Consider the following 14,644-nt stretch of genomic DNA (forward strand, 5'->3'; position numbering starts at 1 on the left):
AATCTGCAGAACAGTCCCATTTTACAGATTGGGTTTTATAATTTGCCCAAAATTAGACAGCTAAGAAATGGGGTAGAACCAGAATTCAAAGTCAGTTCTGTCTAATGACAAACCTCATGGTATTTCCACTCAGGTACATGTGCTGCCAGATTTAAGTCATTCAGCAACACCTTTTCGGAGCTCCCTCTTTTAACTTCGCTTCCGATTCCCAGGTGCTTTCCAGTTCCTTCCTACCTGAACCCATGGCAGACAGGATTAATTAATCACAACAAGTTGGTTTATTTGTTTCCGATGGCTTTAGATTCCTTCCCAATTTAGCAATACCAAAAACCCTACCAACTGATCAGAGTTGGCATATATAATATAACCTTTTAGGGGCTCTGATTTTTAGAATATTTTTCTGAAGAATCCTTCCCACTTTTGCCTTTTCTTGCAACACAAAGGAAACACCCTTAGCCACTTCCAGGTCTAAAAAATATTTTGTCCAGATTTGGCCATAAGCCCCAACTCTGGCATCTGATAAAATAGTTCCCCATGTGAGGTCTTTAGTGGCTTATTTTTAAACTTAATGGCCTCTTGTCAGGTCTAGACCAATTTCCCAAGCGCTCCTTCTCTCCCTAGTCACTTGCCCCGGGACCTCAGCCTTCTTTCCGCCCACTTTGAAGCTGACACTATCTTGTGTCTTGATTCTCTGTCCAACACTGGCTGACAAGTGACTCTCTAGCTCCATCTTTCTTGCTGTCTGGCAAACAAGCCTACAGGCTCTTTAATGCTAAAGGCTTGACTATTATTACTCCAGGGAAACCACAACATAAGTCACTCAGCCTAGGAAAGCTTACAGAGATGCAGGGGACGTGGTTCTGGGGCTCCTTGTTGCGAAGGTAGTAGAAAGGCTGATAAGACAGTCTGGAATGAGACCATTGACAGTCCCCTCCTCCTGGCTTTCTTCCTTCGTGAAGGTATGCGGACTCCTTTCTTCCTCAGATTAAAGAACAGAACAAGAGCCTCTTTCCCTATCTTCCTCTCTCCTGTCTCTCACTCATTCATTCCACGCACATTTGTTGAGACACACAGAGGTAGGTAAGCCACAGTACCTGTCGTGAGTCCTCTCACCATCTCGTGGGAAAGAGAGGCACACCCATCATGTGAGAACACAGTGTCGGAAGTACAGAGATGGGGACAGGAACGGGGATCAGGGAGCACCCGGACAGGGTGATCAGGTAAGGCTTATATCTTCTCAAAAAGTTAGCTGAACGCATGTCATCTAAAATCATAAATGGATTCAAAACTACCTGAAACCAATCTCAGAAGAATCCTAAATAGTGTGCTGTTTGGGCTTGATTCTTTCCCAGGTGCAAGAGGGGAAGAGGAGAAGGGTCACTGCAAATGTACTCAGAGCTTTGGGTATCCAGTCTATATCCCAGGAAAACAAAAGGGACGTTGTAGCTGCTTGTTTACAGTGAATTAAAGACTTGCATCAGATCCCTGTTGAAGAATTTGTCTAGATCAAGTTCTCACAACACTTTAGTTCATGAAGAAACCCTAGGGTACTGTGACATCCTGCCTGTCTTGTCCTGCAGGCTGTCTCTGTCTTGTTGCTAATTTCTAAAGGGTATTATACCCTGTTGGCTGACTCCTGCCGCAAGTCAAATGTCAAGTTCACAAGTTCCTTTGAAGGACCACAATTAAGAAGGATCAACTTAATTTAAAATAAACTTTGAGTTTTCAAGACGATTGTTATTTATAATGAATTAACTTTTTTCTAATGTAAAGGAAGTCAGTTTTCAGCTCCTGGAGTGATTGACAGAATGCCACAAAGAAGCAAATGAATATATAAATATGACAAAATTGAATTTTAGATTTCTAGACTAATTTGAATTTTATAATCTAAAATTCTTTTCTAATGGTTTAACTATGCTTTCCACCAAACCTGTCCAGTTATCCCATGCTTCTTTTAATGCCCATTGCTTCTTCCAATGAATATATAAAGTATTGTAATAATCATCTAGATAAATTATGAACCGGGATACCAGGAAGCAGAGTTGTAACAGATGTGTTTCGAGAACAGAGAGCTTGTTAGCTCTCTTGGGTTTCAGGGCACAAATAAAATACTCCAGAATATTGTGAAAAGATAGGATTTGAATTTGGGGAAATATTTGGTTGAAACTTTTTCATAACATATTGTCCCTTTTCTTGCCTCCTTAAACCTGATGCTACTTTGAGCACATTGCTGAATCTCTATTTGATAATGTAACTCACTTTTTAGCCATTGTGGCTATCCAGATCTATAATCCTTGTAGGAAGTGCAGGAGGAAATCCAAAACCTGTATTGAGCCCTTTCTCCCTTCTTTCGGAAACACTTCATCCTCTAGATTTGAAACTGGAATGAAATATTAAAGAAAATAAATCCCTGGAAATGGTATTCTCATTATGTGATCCTGGAACAACTAGATATTTATATGCTAAAAAATGAACTTTGACCTATACCTCATGCCATATGCAAAATTAACTCAAAATATAAAATATAAAATTACAAAACTCTCAAAAGAAAATGTCAGAGAAACTCATCATGACCTCAGGTTAGGCCAAAAATTCTTAGATATGACACCAAACACATGAGCCATAAAAGAAAAAAATTGATGAATTTGACATCATCGCAATGAAAGACTTTTTTTCTGCAAAATTTATTGTTAAAAGAATGAAAAGACAAGCCACATACTGGAGGAAAGTACTTGAAAATCATATACCCGACAAAAGAATTATATCCAAAATATGTAAAGAACTCTCAAAACTCAAAAAAAAAAAAAATCAATGTCTCAATTAAAAAATAGTCAAAAGATTTAAACAGACACTTCACCACTGTATTAGTCAAGGCTCCCTAGAGAAACAACCAATAAGTTGTATATATAGGTAAAAGAGACTTTATTAGAAGGAATTGGCTTGTGCGATTATGGAGGCTGATAAGACTCAAGATCTGCAGGGGGAATCGGCAAGCAGGAGATTTAAGAAAGCCAATAGTATAATTCTAGTTCAAGTGTGAAGACATGGCAGGCTTGAGACCCAGGACTGGCATATGTTTCAATTCGAGTTTGAAGGCAGGAAAAGGACAATGTCCCAGTTCACAGGCAGTCAGGCTAAAGAAAATCTCTCTTACTCAGGAGAAGGCCAAACGTTTTTGTTCTATTAAGAACTTCAATTACTTGTAGGGGCCCACCCACATCAGAGAGGACAATTTCTTTACTTAGTCCTCTGTTTCAGTGTTCATCTCATCTGAAAACACTCTCACGGAAACACCCAGGATAATGTTTGACCAAATATTTGGGTGATCTATGTCCCAGTCAAGTTGACACATAAAATTAACCATCACAACCATATAAAGATGGCGAGTAGTCACATACAAAATGCTCAACATCAGTAGTCATTAGGGAAGTGCAAATTAAAACCAGAGTGACATATATCTATAAGAACAGCAAAAATTAAAATTACTGAGAATACTAAGTGCTAGCAAGAATGCAGAGCTACTGGAATTCTCTTATATTACTGGTAAGAATGTAAAATGATCCAGCCACTCAGGAAAACAGATGGGCAGTTTCTTGTAGAATTAAACACACATCTACCAAATGACCTAGCAATCCCACTTGAAGATATTGTGGTAAAGGTGAAAACTTAGAATCACACAAAAACCTGTAACCAAGTGTTTCTGGAAGCTTTACTCATAATCACAAAACACTGGAAACAACTCAGACGTCCTTTAGTGAGTAAGTGGATAAATAAACTCATATATCCATACAATGGAATTCTATTCAGCAATAGAAAAGAACAGATTATTGATACACTCAACAGCAAGTATAAATGCATCATAGTAAGTGATTTTTAAAGCAGGTGTACTGAATATATATTATACAGCATTTGTGGTTTCCCTGGGTGGAGCACCCTTTCTAATTATGGAAGTTCATAGGATATTTACACATATTTACAGATAGGATATTTACAGATAGGGTATTTACAGGTAGGATATTTACAGAAAGCTAGGACACCACGAAGAAATTACCATGTCAACATGTATCAAATGGCAGAAAAATAGTTCTCATTAAGCTAATTCTTTATTCACTGAAAAAGCAATCGGCCTCGTCTGTTAAAAGTTGTTCCTGGATTATATTTAGTTGCTAGTCCTCTTGGAATTTGCCCTGGATTTGTCTCATGCAAGCCAAGAGCTCCATGTAAAAAGTAAAAAGTTGGTCTGTTGAATATGAGAATGGTCGATGTTCTGACAGCCGCTCTGGTTGTTTATCAGAACATGCATTGTGTGTGTCTGTATTTAGAATTTCCTGTATTGAACTATTTGTTTATTTGGTTCAACAGATAGTACGTTCATATGATTAAATATTCTGTGGGTGCTATGGCTGCTGTTTATTAGTCAGAATATACTGGTGGGACAGCGGTGGTGCCCATTTTAATTGATCAGTGCCGAGAGCCATACTGGTTCTTAAGTAAGTTTAATATAAGCCCTGTAAGAATATCAAGTGAAAAGTCTCCCTTCGTTTTGTGTCCTGGTCCCTTCTTTATTTTCTATAATCTTCAAAATAGAGGTAGAAGGGCTTTTCAACATTGGTATATATGAAGTTGCAAAAAGGTGAGTATTTTAATTACTTCAGACAGTGTACAGTAATGCAAAACTGGCAAAGCTTATCCCACATCTGTCTCTGGCAGCCTTCCAGCCCGTCTTCGAAGAAGCCTTCCTTCTGATCCAGTGCCATCTCCTCGGTGAGGCTTTTCCTGATTTCTCTTCCTGACACACTCCCCACCTCTGTTTATCTTTATCTCAGCACCTCTGTTGCTTCCTTCATAGCACTTACCATAATCTATTTTATTTGTTACGTCTTATTATCTCCTTCCCCCAGTGGGTTGAAAACTCCATGACGATAGGGACAAGGACAAATCTGTTCATTGGTGCATCCCCAGTATGTATCATGGTGCTGGGCTTTTGTTAAGATCTTAATGAACACTGAATGAATGAATGAATGAATGACTTGAGTGTAGGTGTGCCCCTCTCAGGAATGGTTTTGTATCCACAAGGGATTCCTGAAGACATAAAAGCTTCCTTATCAAAAGAATGAAATTATGACAGCAAAGTAAAAGGCATGGGGTTGATATTTTAGGTCAAGGTGACCTACCTGTGTGACACTTCTTTTGGTTAGCACCATCTGATCTGCTGCTAACCCAGAGGCTGGCAGGGCTCTTTTTGGAGAAGGTGAAAAAACTTGAAGACAAAGATTTCGTCTTGGGGTCCCTTTGCGTGGTTCAAATGGAGATGTCAATTTGAAGAAGCAAGCTACACATTCAAGAAGTATTCAGTTTCAAAACATTCTAGATTCAGAACAGTAAAGGATAATTGCACAATTCACCGCATATCTGACAGTCAAATATATAGTCCTTAATAATTTTATGATGACTTTTGGGTTGATTTTCTTTTAAACAAAATTTTTTTCTTTAATCCACAGGTCACAGTTTTTTATCTGCGTGAATACACATGGCTTTGTTAAGAAAAAGTAAGATTACAATTAATGATTAAAAAGAGATATTTTGGAGGGCTGTTGTGATGCTGGGTCTTGGCTTTTCTTTCTTTTGAAATATGCTTTGATTTTCATAGTTTTCCCACAAGCAGTTCTTGGCATCATTATTTCAGGATGATTCACATGGAAAGTAGTTAAGTATTTTGGACAGAGGTTGACTTATCATGAGAGGGGTCATATGTTTCTATAAAACTTGCAAAGATTATTTTTTCATTGTAAATAAATATTCATGTTCCTGTCCAATTTAGCATTTGTAATTTTGTATTCTTGTTCTTAAAGACTCACCTCAAATTTTATCAGACCCCATCAAAACCCTGATTTGACCCTGATTTTAGATCGAGAAATTTGTGAATATGGGGGAAATATGGTAACCTGATGGTATTACTGATATCCTCAGGGTAGAGTTGCTGGATGTAGCAGATGAAAAGACAAGATATCCAGTTAGATTTGAATTTCAGATAAACTATGAATAATTTTTTTTAGTATAAGTATATCCCAAGTATTGCATGGGACATACTTATACTAATAAAAAACTTTTATCTCTATCAGCAATAGGAGCCATGGTTGAAAGGGGCAGACAGCAGTCACTGTGGGCCACTTCCCCAAACTGGCTGTGGCATGTGAATGTTAATCAGATGTATTGATAAACTATATAACTTTGTCCCTTATCTTCTGCTTCTCTATAGCTTGGTTTTAAACTGAGTCTAGTATCTCGTTGTCTCTGATGGAATTTGATACACCAGAGGGAGAGAGGAGCTGTGTGTCAGTTAGCAAGATGGAATCATTGGGCCTTAGAATGCAGTTCTGGAAGTCATCCTTAGAGACTGTCTAACTCTTTCATTTTATAAATTTTACAAATGTAAAGAAAAAAAGCCTGGAGGCCAGAAAATAGATTGGTATGAGGCCTATAAATGTTAAATATCTTGATGCACAAAAATAATAAATAATAATACACAACAATTGTAAAATCTTTATTGAGCCTCAAAATACAACTACAAAGTAATAATTATTATTACAATCCCCATTTAGCAGATGAGAAACTGAGGCTCAGAGAGGTTAAGTAACCTGTCCAAGGCCACACAGTTAGGAAGTAGTAGAAATGAGATTTGAGTCTGGCTTTAAATCCTAGCCCTTTCCCCTTCTACCAGTGTTTTCCAAACTGCAGGCAATTGTGTACCACCTTCACAATTTTTCATCATCTATGTTCCTTCTGTCCTATGCATGACTATTTTCTTTAAATCGATCGATTTTTAAAAAATTATAAGTTTACTTTGTAATAGGAAGTTTATATCCTTACTGTAAATAGAAAATAATTATCTCCAATCATAAAAAGAATGTGATTGTACAACTATATACGATTAGAATGTCATTCAATTCTGCATAGCTTTTGTTGCCTGCCTGCATATGAAATTAGGACTGATTTCTCACACTGAGATTTTATATTCCTTATGCTATGAACACAAACCTCCTAAGTCATCTCTGGTATAACCAGTGGTATATGCTCCATGCTTAAGAAAGCACTGCCTTACACCATTCCACTTCTCAATAAATCCCAGGGACAAGTGTTGCTGTTTGGGGACAGTTGCTCCTGGAGGCTTAAAACTGGAAGAGGTAAACAGGTCTTTCAATCTCTTAACCAAGGCAAGAATTTTCTGTACGTCATCCTTGACCAGTGGTTGAATTAACTGAGAAGATCTTAGGTGGGTTCTAATGGCTAAGAACATGTACTCATAATAAATACTTGCTCATCGTAAGTGTTATATAAATGTTGGCTATTATTCGAAACAAAGTATTTATGCACAGTAAAGACAGCATCATATAGTCATAAGGTTGTAGCCTCTGCCATCAGACTGCCTGGATTTAGCCCTGGTTTGGATCCTCCTTAAACTACATGTGTGTATCCTTGAGCATCAACAGTATCCCAGGTTAACTTCTTACCCCACATGCCATCTGCTTAAAGAAAGGTCCCAGACCACCTCTCCAAGGTATGTCAGGGAATGCATCTGCTCACATGGCTGTTCTAAACTTTTCCACAATTTCGGCTTGATACATTAAACTTGAACATATTTGTTTTTGTTTCAGTTAATCAGGTGTTGCTCTTCCTTCTGATTGTGACCCTCTGTGGAATTCTGTATAAGAAAGTACATAAGGGGACTGTGCTCAAGAATGAAGCAGGTATGCTAAATGTAATAAACCAGTCACAAAAAGACAAATAATGTGTGATTCCACTTATATGAGGTACTTAGATAATCAAAATCATAGAGACGGAAAGTATAATGGTTGCCAGGGCCTAGGAGGAGGGGAAATGGGAAGTTAATGTTTAATGGGTATAGACTGTCAGTTTTACAAGACGAAAAGAGTTCTGGGGATGGATGGTGGTGATGATTGTACAACAGTGTGAAAGTATTTAATACCACTGAACCGTGCACTTAAAAATGGTTTAGATGACAAATTTTGTGTTAAATGTATTTTACCACAATTAAAAATGCATTTTAAAAAAGAATATAAGAGGTAAGCAGGCATGTAATCTATCGAGATGGGATACCTGGAAACTCGGTTTAAATATGTTCCTCTGAGTCCTTTCAGTAGCTGGGTTCAGAGATAAGCAACAATTTGGTCACTTCCCAAACACCTGCTTGAAGGCCAAGACCAACTTTTCAGTTGTGTTCTAGACTATTTGTGTTCCTCAAACTTTAGCACATATAAGGATCACATGGAGGGCTTGTTAAAACACAGTATTGGGTCCCACCTGGAGAGGCTTTGAATCAGTAGACTTAGGGCGGGACCTAAGACTCTGCATTTCCAGTAAGCACTCAGTCGATGCCGATACTGTTGGTTCTTGGACCACACTTTGAGTGTCCTGCTTTACACCCATCCATTTGGAGTCTCTCAGTAATTTTGCTTATGAAAATTGCCATCTCTTTCTTCTCCCTGCTGGTTCATTCTCATCAGTGCACAAACAGCCTCATAATTGTCAACGTATAAAAAGATCCTGCATTGACCCTGTATCCTCTTCCAGCTACTGAGGAGACCAATTCCCTGAGGAGAAGAATTGTGAACTGGCACCTTCATAACTGCAAAACACACAAAGTCAGCCCATATAAATTAAGAAGCACCGGTAGCATATTTATTATATTTTTGATTAATTTGCTTTTTATATTAGTCAAGCAAGTGCACTCATTTATGGAAAATACAGAAAAGGAAAAAATATTACCTATAGCTGTTTCAGCCAAAGACAAATACAGTTAATAATTTGGTGCTTTACACACGTTTATTCCACACTTTTTTAAAAGCCAATTGCTAAGGCACTAGACATATAACCATGAACAAAATCATGTCCCCACTCTCACGGAGCTGACTTTTTCTTAATATGGAAATTCATAAAACAATTAAAAACATATATAATCTGGTCTAAATAATCTAGGAACATCTGAGGAAAAAATGATTTCCACACGAAGACATGTATACACATGTTTATAGGACATTATTCATAGGTGCCCCAAACCGGAAGCTAAACGAAGGAAGCCAGACCCAAAAAACCATATATTGTATGTTTCCGTTTATACAAACTTTCTAGAAAAGGCAAATATATGGTGACAGAAAGCAGACTGGTAGTTGTCTTGTGCTAAGAGGGGGCATGGGTTGACTGCAGATTGCCTCGGGGGAGCTTTTCGGGGTGATGGAAATGTTCTAAATTTGGACTGTGGTTATGGTTGCACAACTCAAATTTACCAAAAAAATCATCGAATTGTACATTTACAGTAAGTAAATACAAATAAACCTGTATTAGTTTGTCAGAGCTGCCATAACAAAGAACCACAGACTAGGTGGCTTAAACAACATATTTATTTTCTCGTAGCTCTGGAAATGCTAGATCAAGGCGGCTTCCTCTGGGGCCTCTCTGCTTGGCTTGCAGATGCTGCCTTCTTGTTGTGCCCTCACATGACCTTTTCCCTGGGCCTGCATCCCTGGTATCTCTTCTTCTGCTCATACGGACACCAGTCATATAGGATTAAGGCCCCCTCCCCCCATAACAGCCCCCTTTCAACTTAATTGCCTCTTTAAAGGCCCTATATCCAAAAACTTACGTTCAGAAGTATTAGGAGTTGGGGCTTCAACATACGAATTTTAGGGGTTATAGACAATTCAGTCTACAACAGTATCTAAATTATGCCTCAATAAAACTATTTTAAAGAGAAAGAGAAAGAGAAGACTATGAAAGGTATGATTTCATTTTGGTTTTAAAATAATACATACATGTATCATCAGTATTGTATGTTATAGCCAAGACTCAAAAGAATAATCAATTATTGATTTTGTGCATTAGTCATGCTTTTCATTTACCTCCTTTCTCTTTCTGTCAACTTTTGAAACACTTGACTAGAGGGCAGATAAGGGAAGGAAGGTCACAAGTAGTATATTTTATAGCAGCAGAGGTGAGGTAAATATTCCAATTCAGAGGAAAGTTGAGGAGTTGAAATTGCTGAATTCAATGAGGCTTTTCAGTTCTTCACGTTTTTCAACTGTGTTTATGCGTTAGGCTATTTAACTGGTTTCTGTAAGAGAGCTCCAAAATAATAGTGACTTAAGCAAAATACAAATTTATTTTCTCTTTCAAGTGAAAGTCTAATGTGTCAGTTCCACAATCATCCAGAGCATATTCCTTCTTCCTTTTGGTTTTGGTGTCTTCAGCAGGTGGCTTCCATCTTGTGATCCAAGATGGTTGCTCTTACTCCTGTCATCACATCAGCATTCCAGCCGAGGGGAAGGGAGAAAGGAAAAGGGGAGAGTAAGCAAATTCTATTTTATTTTATTTATTTTTATTTTTTAGGTGAGGCAACCCTTGGTTGTCCTCACAGATCGTAAGGACCTTGTCAGCTTACAATCTCTTATTTTTTTATTTTTGAAGCCTACAGCACCTGGTCTTCCTAAGTGGTCTCCCATCCAAGTACTAACCAGGTCCGACCCTGCTTAGCTTCCGAGATCAGACGGGATCGGGCTTGTTCAGGGTGGCATGGCTGTAGATGAGTAAGCAAATTCTTTGTAAAAGCATCTCAGTAGTTACACACATTACTTGCACTAACATCCTACAGGTCAGAAAGGAGTATGGAAAAAGTATTCATAGCAGCTGGCTATGTGCCAGCTAAAACTCCCATGTGCTATTGCTAAGGGAAGAAGGAGAGACTGGATTTTGGAGAACAATCAGCAGTCTCTTTCCCACCATGCGATCTTCCCCCAGCAGTGTGGAAGGCAAGTTAAACTGGCTCTTCTGTGAAATTCCTTTATGTTCCAAGACACTGATTTTGATGTTTCCAGAGGATGACTCTGAGATGCCTGAGGAACTGGAAGGGGAGATTCCCGTGGTGATTTGTGCAGCAGCAGGGAGAATGGGTGCCGCCATGGCTGCCATCAACAGCATCTATAGCAACACAGACGCCAACATTTTGTTCTACGTAGTTGGGCTCCGGAACACTCTCTCTCGAATACGGTAATTAGACTTTGGAGTTTTCTACTTTCTTTTGACTTTCCTTAAATGGATTCCCCCACCTTTTTTTTTTTTGGTTTGAGAAATGTCATTCGGCTTAATGAGGGGATGACCTGACAAATGTGTCACCTAGCTAAGGAATTTTCTGCAAAATCTCATTGATCCGGTAGGGCAATGCATCATTCTGCAGAACTGAATTGTACTGAATTGAACTGAACTTAAAGAACCTCAATCCTTAAGTAGTTTATGTAAAAATCTTTCTTTATAAAATGTTTTTTCTTTCCTCTGCTTTCTTAACCTGAGATAATATTAATATAATATAACCATTTTAATATGGCTCAGCATCATCACTAATATAATTCTGAACTGCAAAGTGACCTCTTTCCTATCATGCACTACACTACAAAATAAATTGGAGCTGAATTTAGAAGAAATAAACAGAAAATCAAATTTTAAATGTATTATAAAAATGTACGATAATGGTATAATTTTGGAATGGAGACTGACTCCCTGAGGCCCCAAATCATAAGGAAAAAACTGGCAAGATTTGACCGCATAACATTTATATACTTTTAAATGATGAAAAACACTATAAAAAGTGAAATTAATCACACAGTAAATTAGGTTTTCAACATATATTATAGACAAAGGATTGTATCCCAACTATGTAAAGAATTCATACAAAAAATTTTAAACATACAGGCATCTAGTAGAAAAATGACTATAGAACACAGACAGATAATTCACAGAAGAAAAAATACAATCAAATAAACATGAAAAAATGTTAGCTGTTACTAAGAGGGAAATGCCAATTAAAACAGCAATGACGTATAACTTTTCACTCATCAGGATGGTAAAAATCAAATAGGACAAGAATATCTAGTGCAGGAAAATAGACATGCTTATTCCTTGTTTATACAATACATACTTTGTAAACTGGTAAAGCATTTTGAGAGGGCAATATCTGTTAAAGTGTTACATGCATATGTAGTTTGATTCACCAAACCATTTCCGCTGCTAGGAATCTGTGCTACAGAAATTCTACATAGTACCAAACTATATGTACAACAACATTAATTTCAGCATTATGTGAAATAGTAAAAAAAAAAATTGCTAAATAGTTAAATGTTCATCAATGGAAGAATATTTAAATGAACTATGGAATATGATCCAGCTATTAAAAGAGAAAGAAGGCAATCTGTGTACACTGACATAGAAGATTCCCAAGGCAGATCGTTAAGTGGAAAATGCAAGTTGCAGTATACCTCTTACAGTGTGATCCATTTCATGAATGTCTTAATCCGTTCCATCTGTTATAACAGGATGCCACAGACTGGGTGGCTTATAAACAATAGTTTTATTTCTCACAGTTCTGGAGGCTGAGAAGCCCAAGATCTAGGTGCCAGCAGATTCCATGTCTAGTAAGGGCCCTCTTCCTGATTCATGGAGGACTGCCTTCTTGCTGTGTCCTCACATGACATAGGGGGGAAGGGAGCTCTCTGGGGCCTCCTTTATAAGGAGGTGACTCTCGTTCATGAAGGCTCCACCCTCATAACCTAATCACCTCCTAAAGGCCCCACCTCAAACACCATCACTTTGGGGATAATCTTTCAACATATGAATTTGGGGATTGGAAGGACACAAAGATTCATTCTGTAGCAATGAAAATCAAAAATCCCAAATGCGTACATGCACATATATGTGTTTCTGTAAAGAAAAAGACCTGGCAAGATCTCTCCAACTATTCACAGTGACTATCTCTCGGGAGGTTGGAGGAATTAGGGGAAGCAGTGATGAAGGAAAATTCAAGGCATTTCAAGTATTATTTCCATCATTCATAAGGAGAATGGACTCATGTATGGCTTTTATAATTAGATTTTGGTGTTCTAGCACCATTAAGAGATACTGAGATTGGTAAAACATTTGCTCCCAATCTCAGAGGTCCTTGTCTGCTGTAGGATTTGAGGGCTTGTGTATGGTTTTCATTTCTCTGTCTAATTTCTCACTCTTCTTACCATTTATTGTTGTAGATTGTTCACTTAGCCTACTGTTAACAGCCCTTTAATCATCTGTGGGTATAAAAATCAGATAACCAAATTCATAAGAATGGCCTGTGTTGTATGTTCTGAGTAAAGGTTTGCACTTTGGCCAAAAGGCATGAGCTTCAGGACTAATGACATTTGAGTGGAGAATGATTCCCAGTTCTTGGATCCTGTCCACCATCCCTTGTTTTAAAATATTTTTAAAAACTCTTTTCATTGAAGTATAACACAAAAACAAAATTGTATAAATCCCCTGTACAGCTTAGTGAATCATCACGAAGTAAAAACTCCCATGTGACAACTGCCACATCGACACCTGACAGTCTTTTTAATTTTGCCACTGTGATGAGTGTCCAGCAGCATCTCGCTATGGTTTTTATTTGAGGTTTCTTTATCTCTGATGAGGGTGAGCACATCGTGTGACTGTTTGGATATGCATGTTTGAGTCTCTTGCCAATTTTTTGGTTTGGTTGTCTGTCTTTTTCTTATTGACATGATTGCCCCCCCCCAGCTTTATTGAAATATAATTGACATATAACATCATGTAAATGGCTTATTTTTACAGTTCAAATTTTGCAGATCTACATTTCATTGGGAACGTTTAATTCTTTTGTTGATTTTTAATCGACAACAAATGCTCCCATGTGTGGTTTTAGTCACTGGAAATTTTATTTTGAGATTATGTCTACTAAGAATCTTATGAATTGGATAAAAGATAGAAGAAGTTCTGTAAGACTGAGAAAATGTAAGGGGCAGAGGGTGAGGACCAATGGGGAAGATTGAGAGACAGAGACAAAGAGGCAAAGGTAAATTCAAATCGTCTTCGGAGCCAAAACGGCAGAGTAAAAGTGACTTTCGTCCCTGTAGAGGACTGAGAATGTCCTGCTTCATAATATTACAGAGCTGTTAGCACGTGGCAAAGATGGTACCAGCAACCACAGATGCCGCTTCATCAGAAAGAAGGAACGCTTTCTGTTCTTCCAGTTTCCTGTGGAGATTATATAGATCTGGGGAGATATTTGGCTATTACTATTTTGTTTCATTTCCTTTGCAGACAGAGTTATGTGAATAATTTTCTTTTTTAAAAAAGAAAGATTTAAAGCCAGGCCAGATGGGGAAAGACTCGAAAGGATTTATAGACTAAACTCTACTAAGGTTGCACACATTTTTAACTATCTAAGGAGGCAAGAGATTGACTCTAAGGCAATAAGCAAATTGAGGAAAGGTGGAGGTGTGCACTAAAGGTTTTTTTTCCCATCTCTTTAGAAAATGGATCGAACATTCTAAACTGAGAGAAATAAACTTTAAAGTTGTGGAATTCAACCCTATGGTCCTCAAAGGGAAGATCAGAGCGGATTCATCGAGGCCCGAATTACTCCAGCCTGTGAGTAGGAACCGTGCACGTGCTGGGGACAGTCTATGGTGAGACCTTGTTCAGTATGGAGCACTAGCCACCGGAGTCCAGACAGAATATTTTTGAAGCCTCACAGTTGTTAGGTCTCCACCAAACTCTGCTTATTTGTAATTTATAAGCCACCTGTTCC

General features: G+C 38.0%; 1 protein-coding gene and 1 non-coding gene across 16 annotated transcripts in view; one reads left to right on the forward strand and one right to left on the reverse strand.

Annotated features, from left to right (window-relative positions):
- The window catches only part of GLT8D2 (glycosyltransferase 8 domain containing 2), a 34,623-nt gene that overhangs the window by 11,469 nt on the left and 8,510 nt on the right, over nt 1-14,644 (forward strand). For 10 of the 15 annotated variants that reach the window (XR_005656148.1, XM_039877941.1, XM_039877934.1 and 7 more), the window contains 4 exons: nt 5,502-5,549; nt 7,656-7,748; nt 10,890-11,061; nt 14,367-14,484. Coding sequence is in view for 14 of the 15 variants with exons in the window: in XM_039877941.1 (XP_039733875.1) it covers nt 5,531-5,549; nt 7,656-7,748; nt 10,890-11,061; nt 14,367-14,484 (402 nt within the window). In the remaining variant the exon portion in view is untranslated. Of the gene's footprint in view, nt 1-4,710; nt 4,765-5,501; nt 5,550-7,655; nt 7,749-10,889; nt 11,062-14,366; nt 14,485-14,644 lie in introns of all 15 variants that reach the window. The other 5 variants (XM_039877937.1, XM_039877935.1, XM_039877938.1 and 2 more) reach the window with 1 other exon arrangement.
- Nucleotides 10,481-10,599, reverse strand: LOC120615272 (5S ribosomal RNA). Its single transcript, XR_005656219.1, has one exon. It is a non-coding gene; the product is annotated as a 5S ribosomal RNA (ribosomal RNA).

The sequence above is a fragment of the Pteropus medius genome, unplaced genomic scaffold (genome assembly GCF_902729225.1).
Source record: "Pteropus medius unplaced genomic scaffold, Ma_sr-lr_union100, whole genome shotgun sequence".
NCBI lineage: Eukaryota > Metazoa > Chordata > Mammalia > Chiroptera > Pteropodidae > Pteropus > Pteropus medius.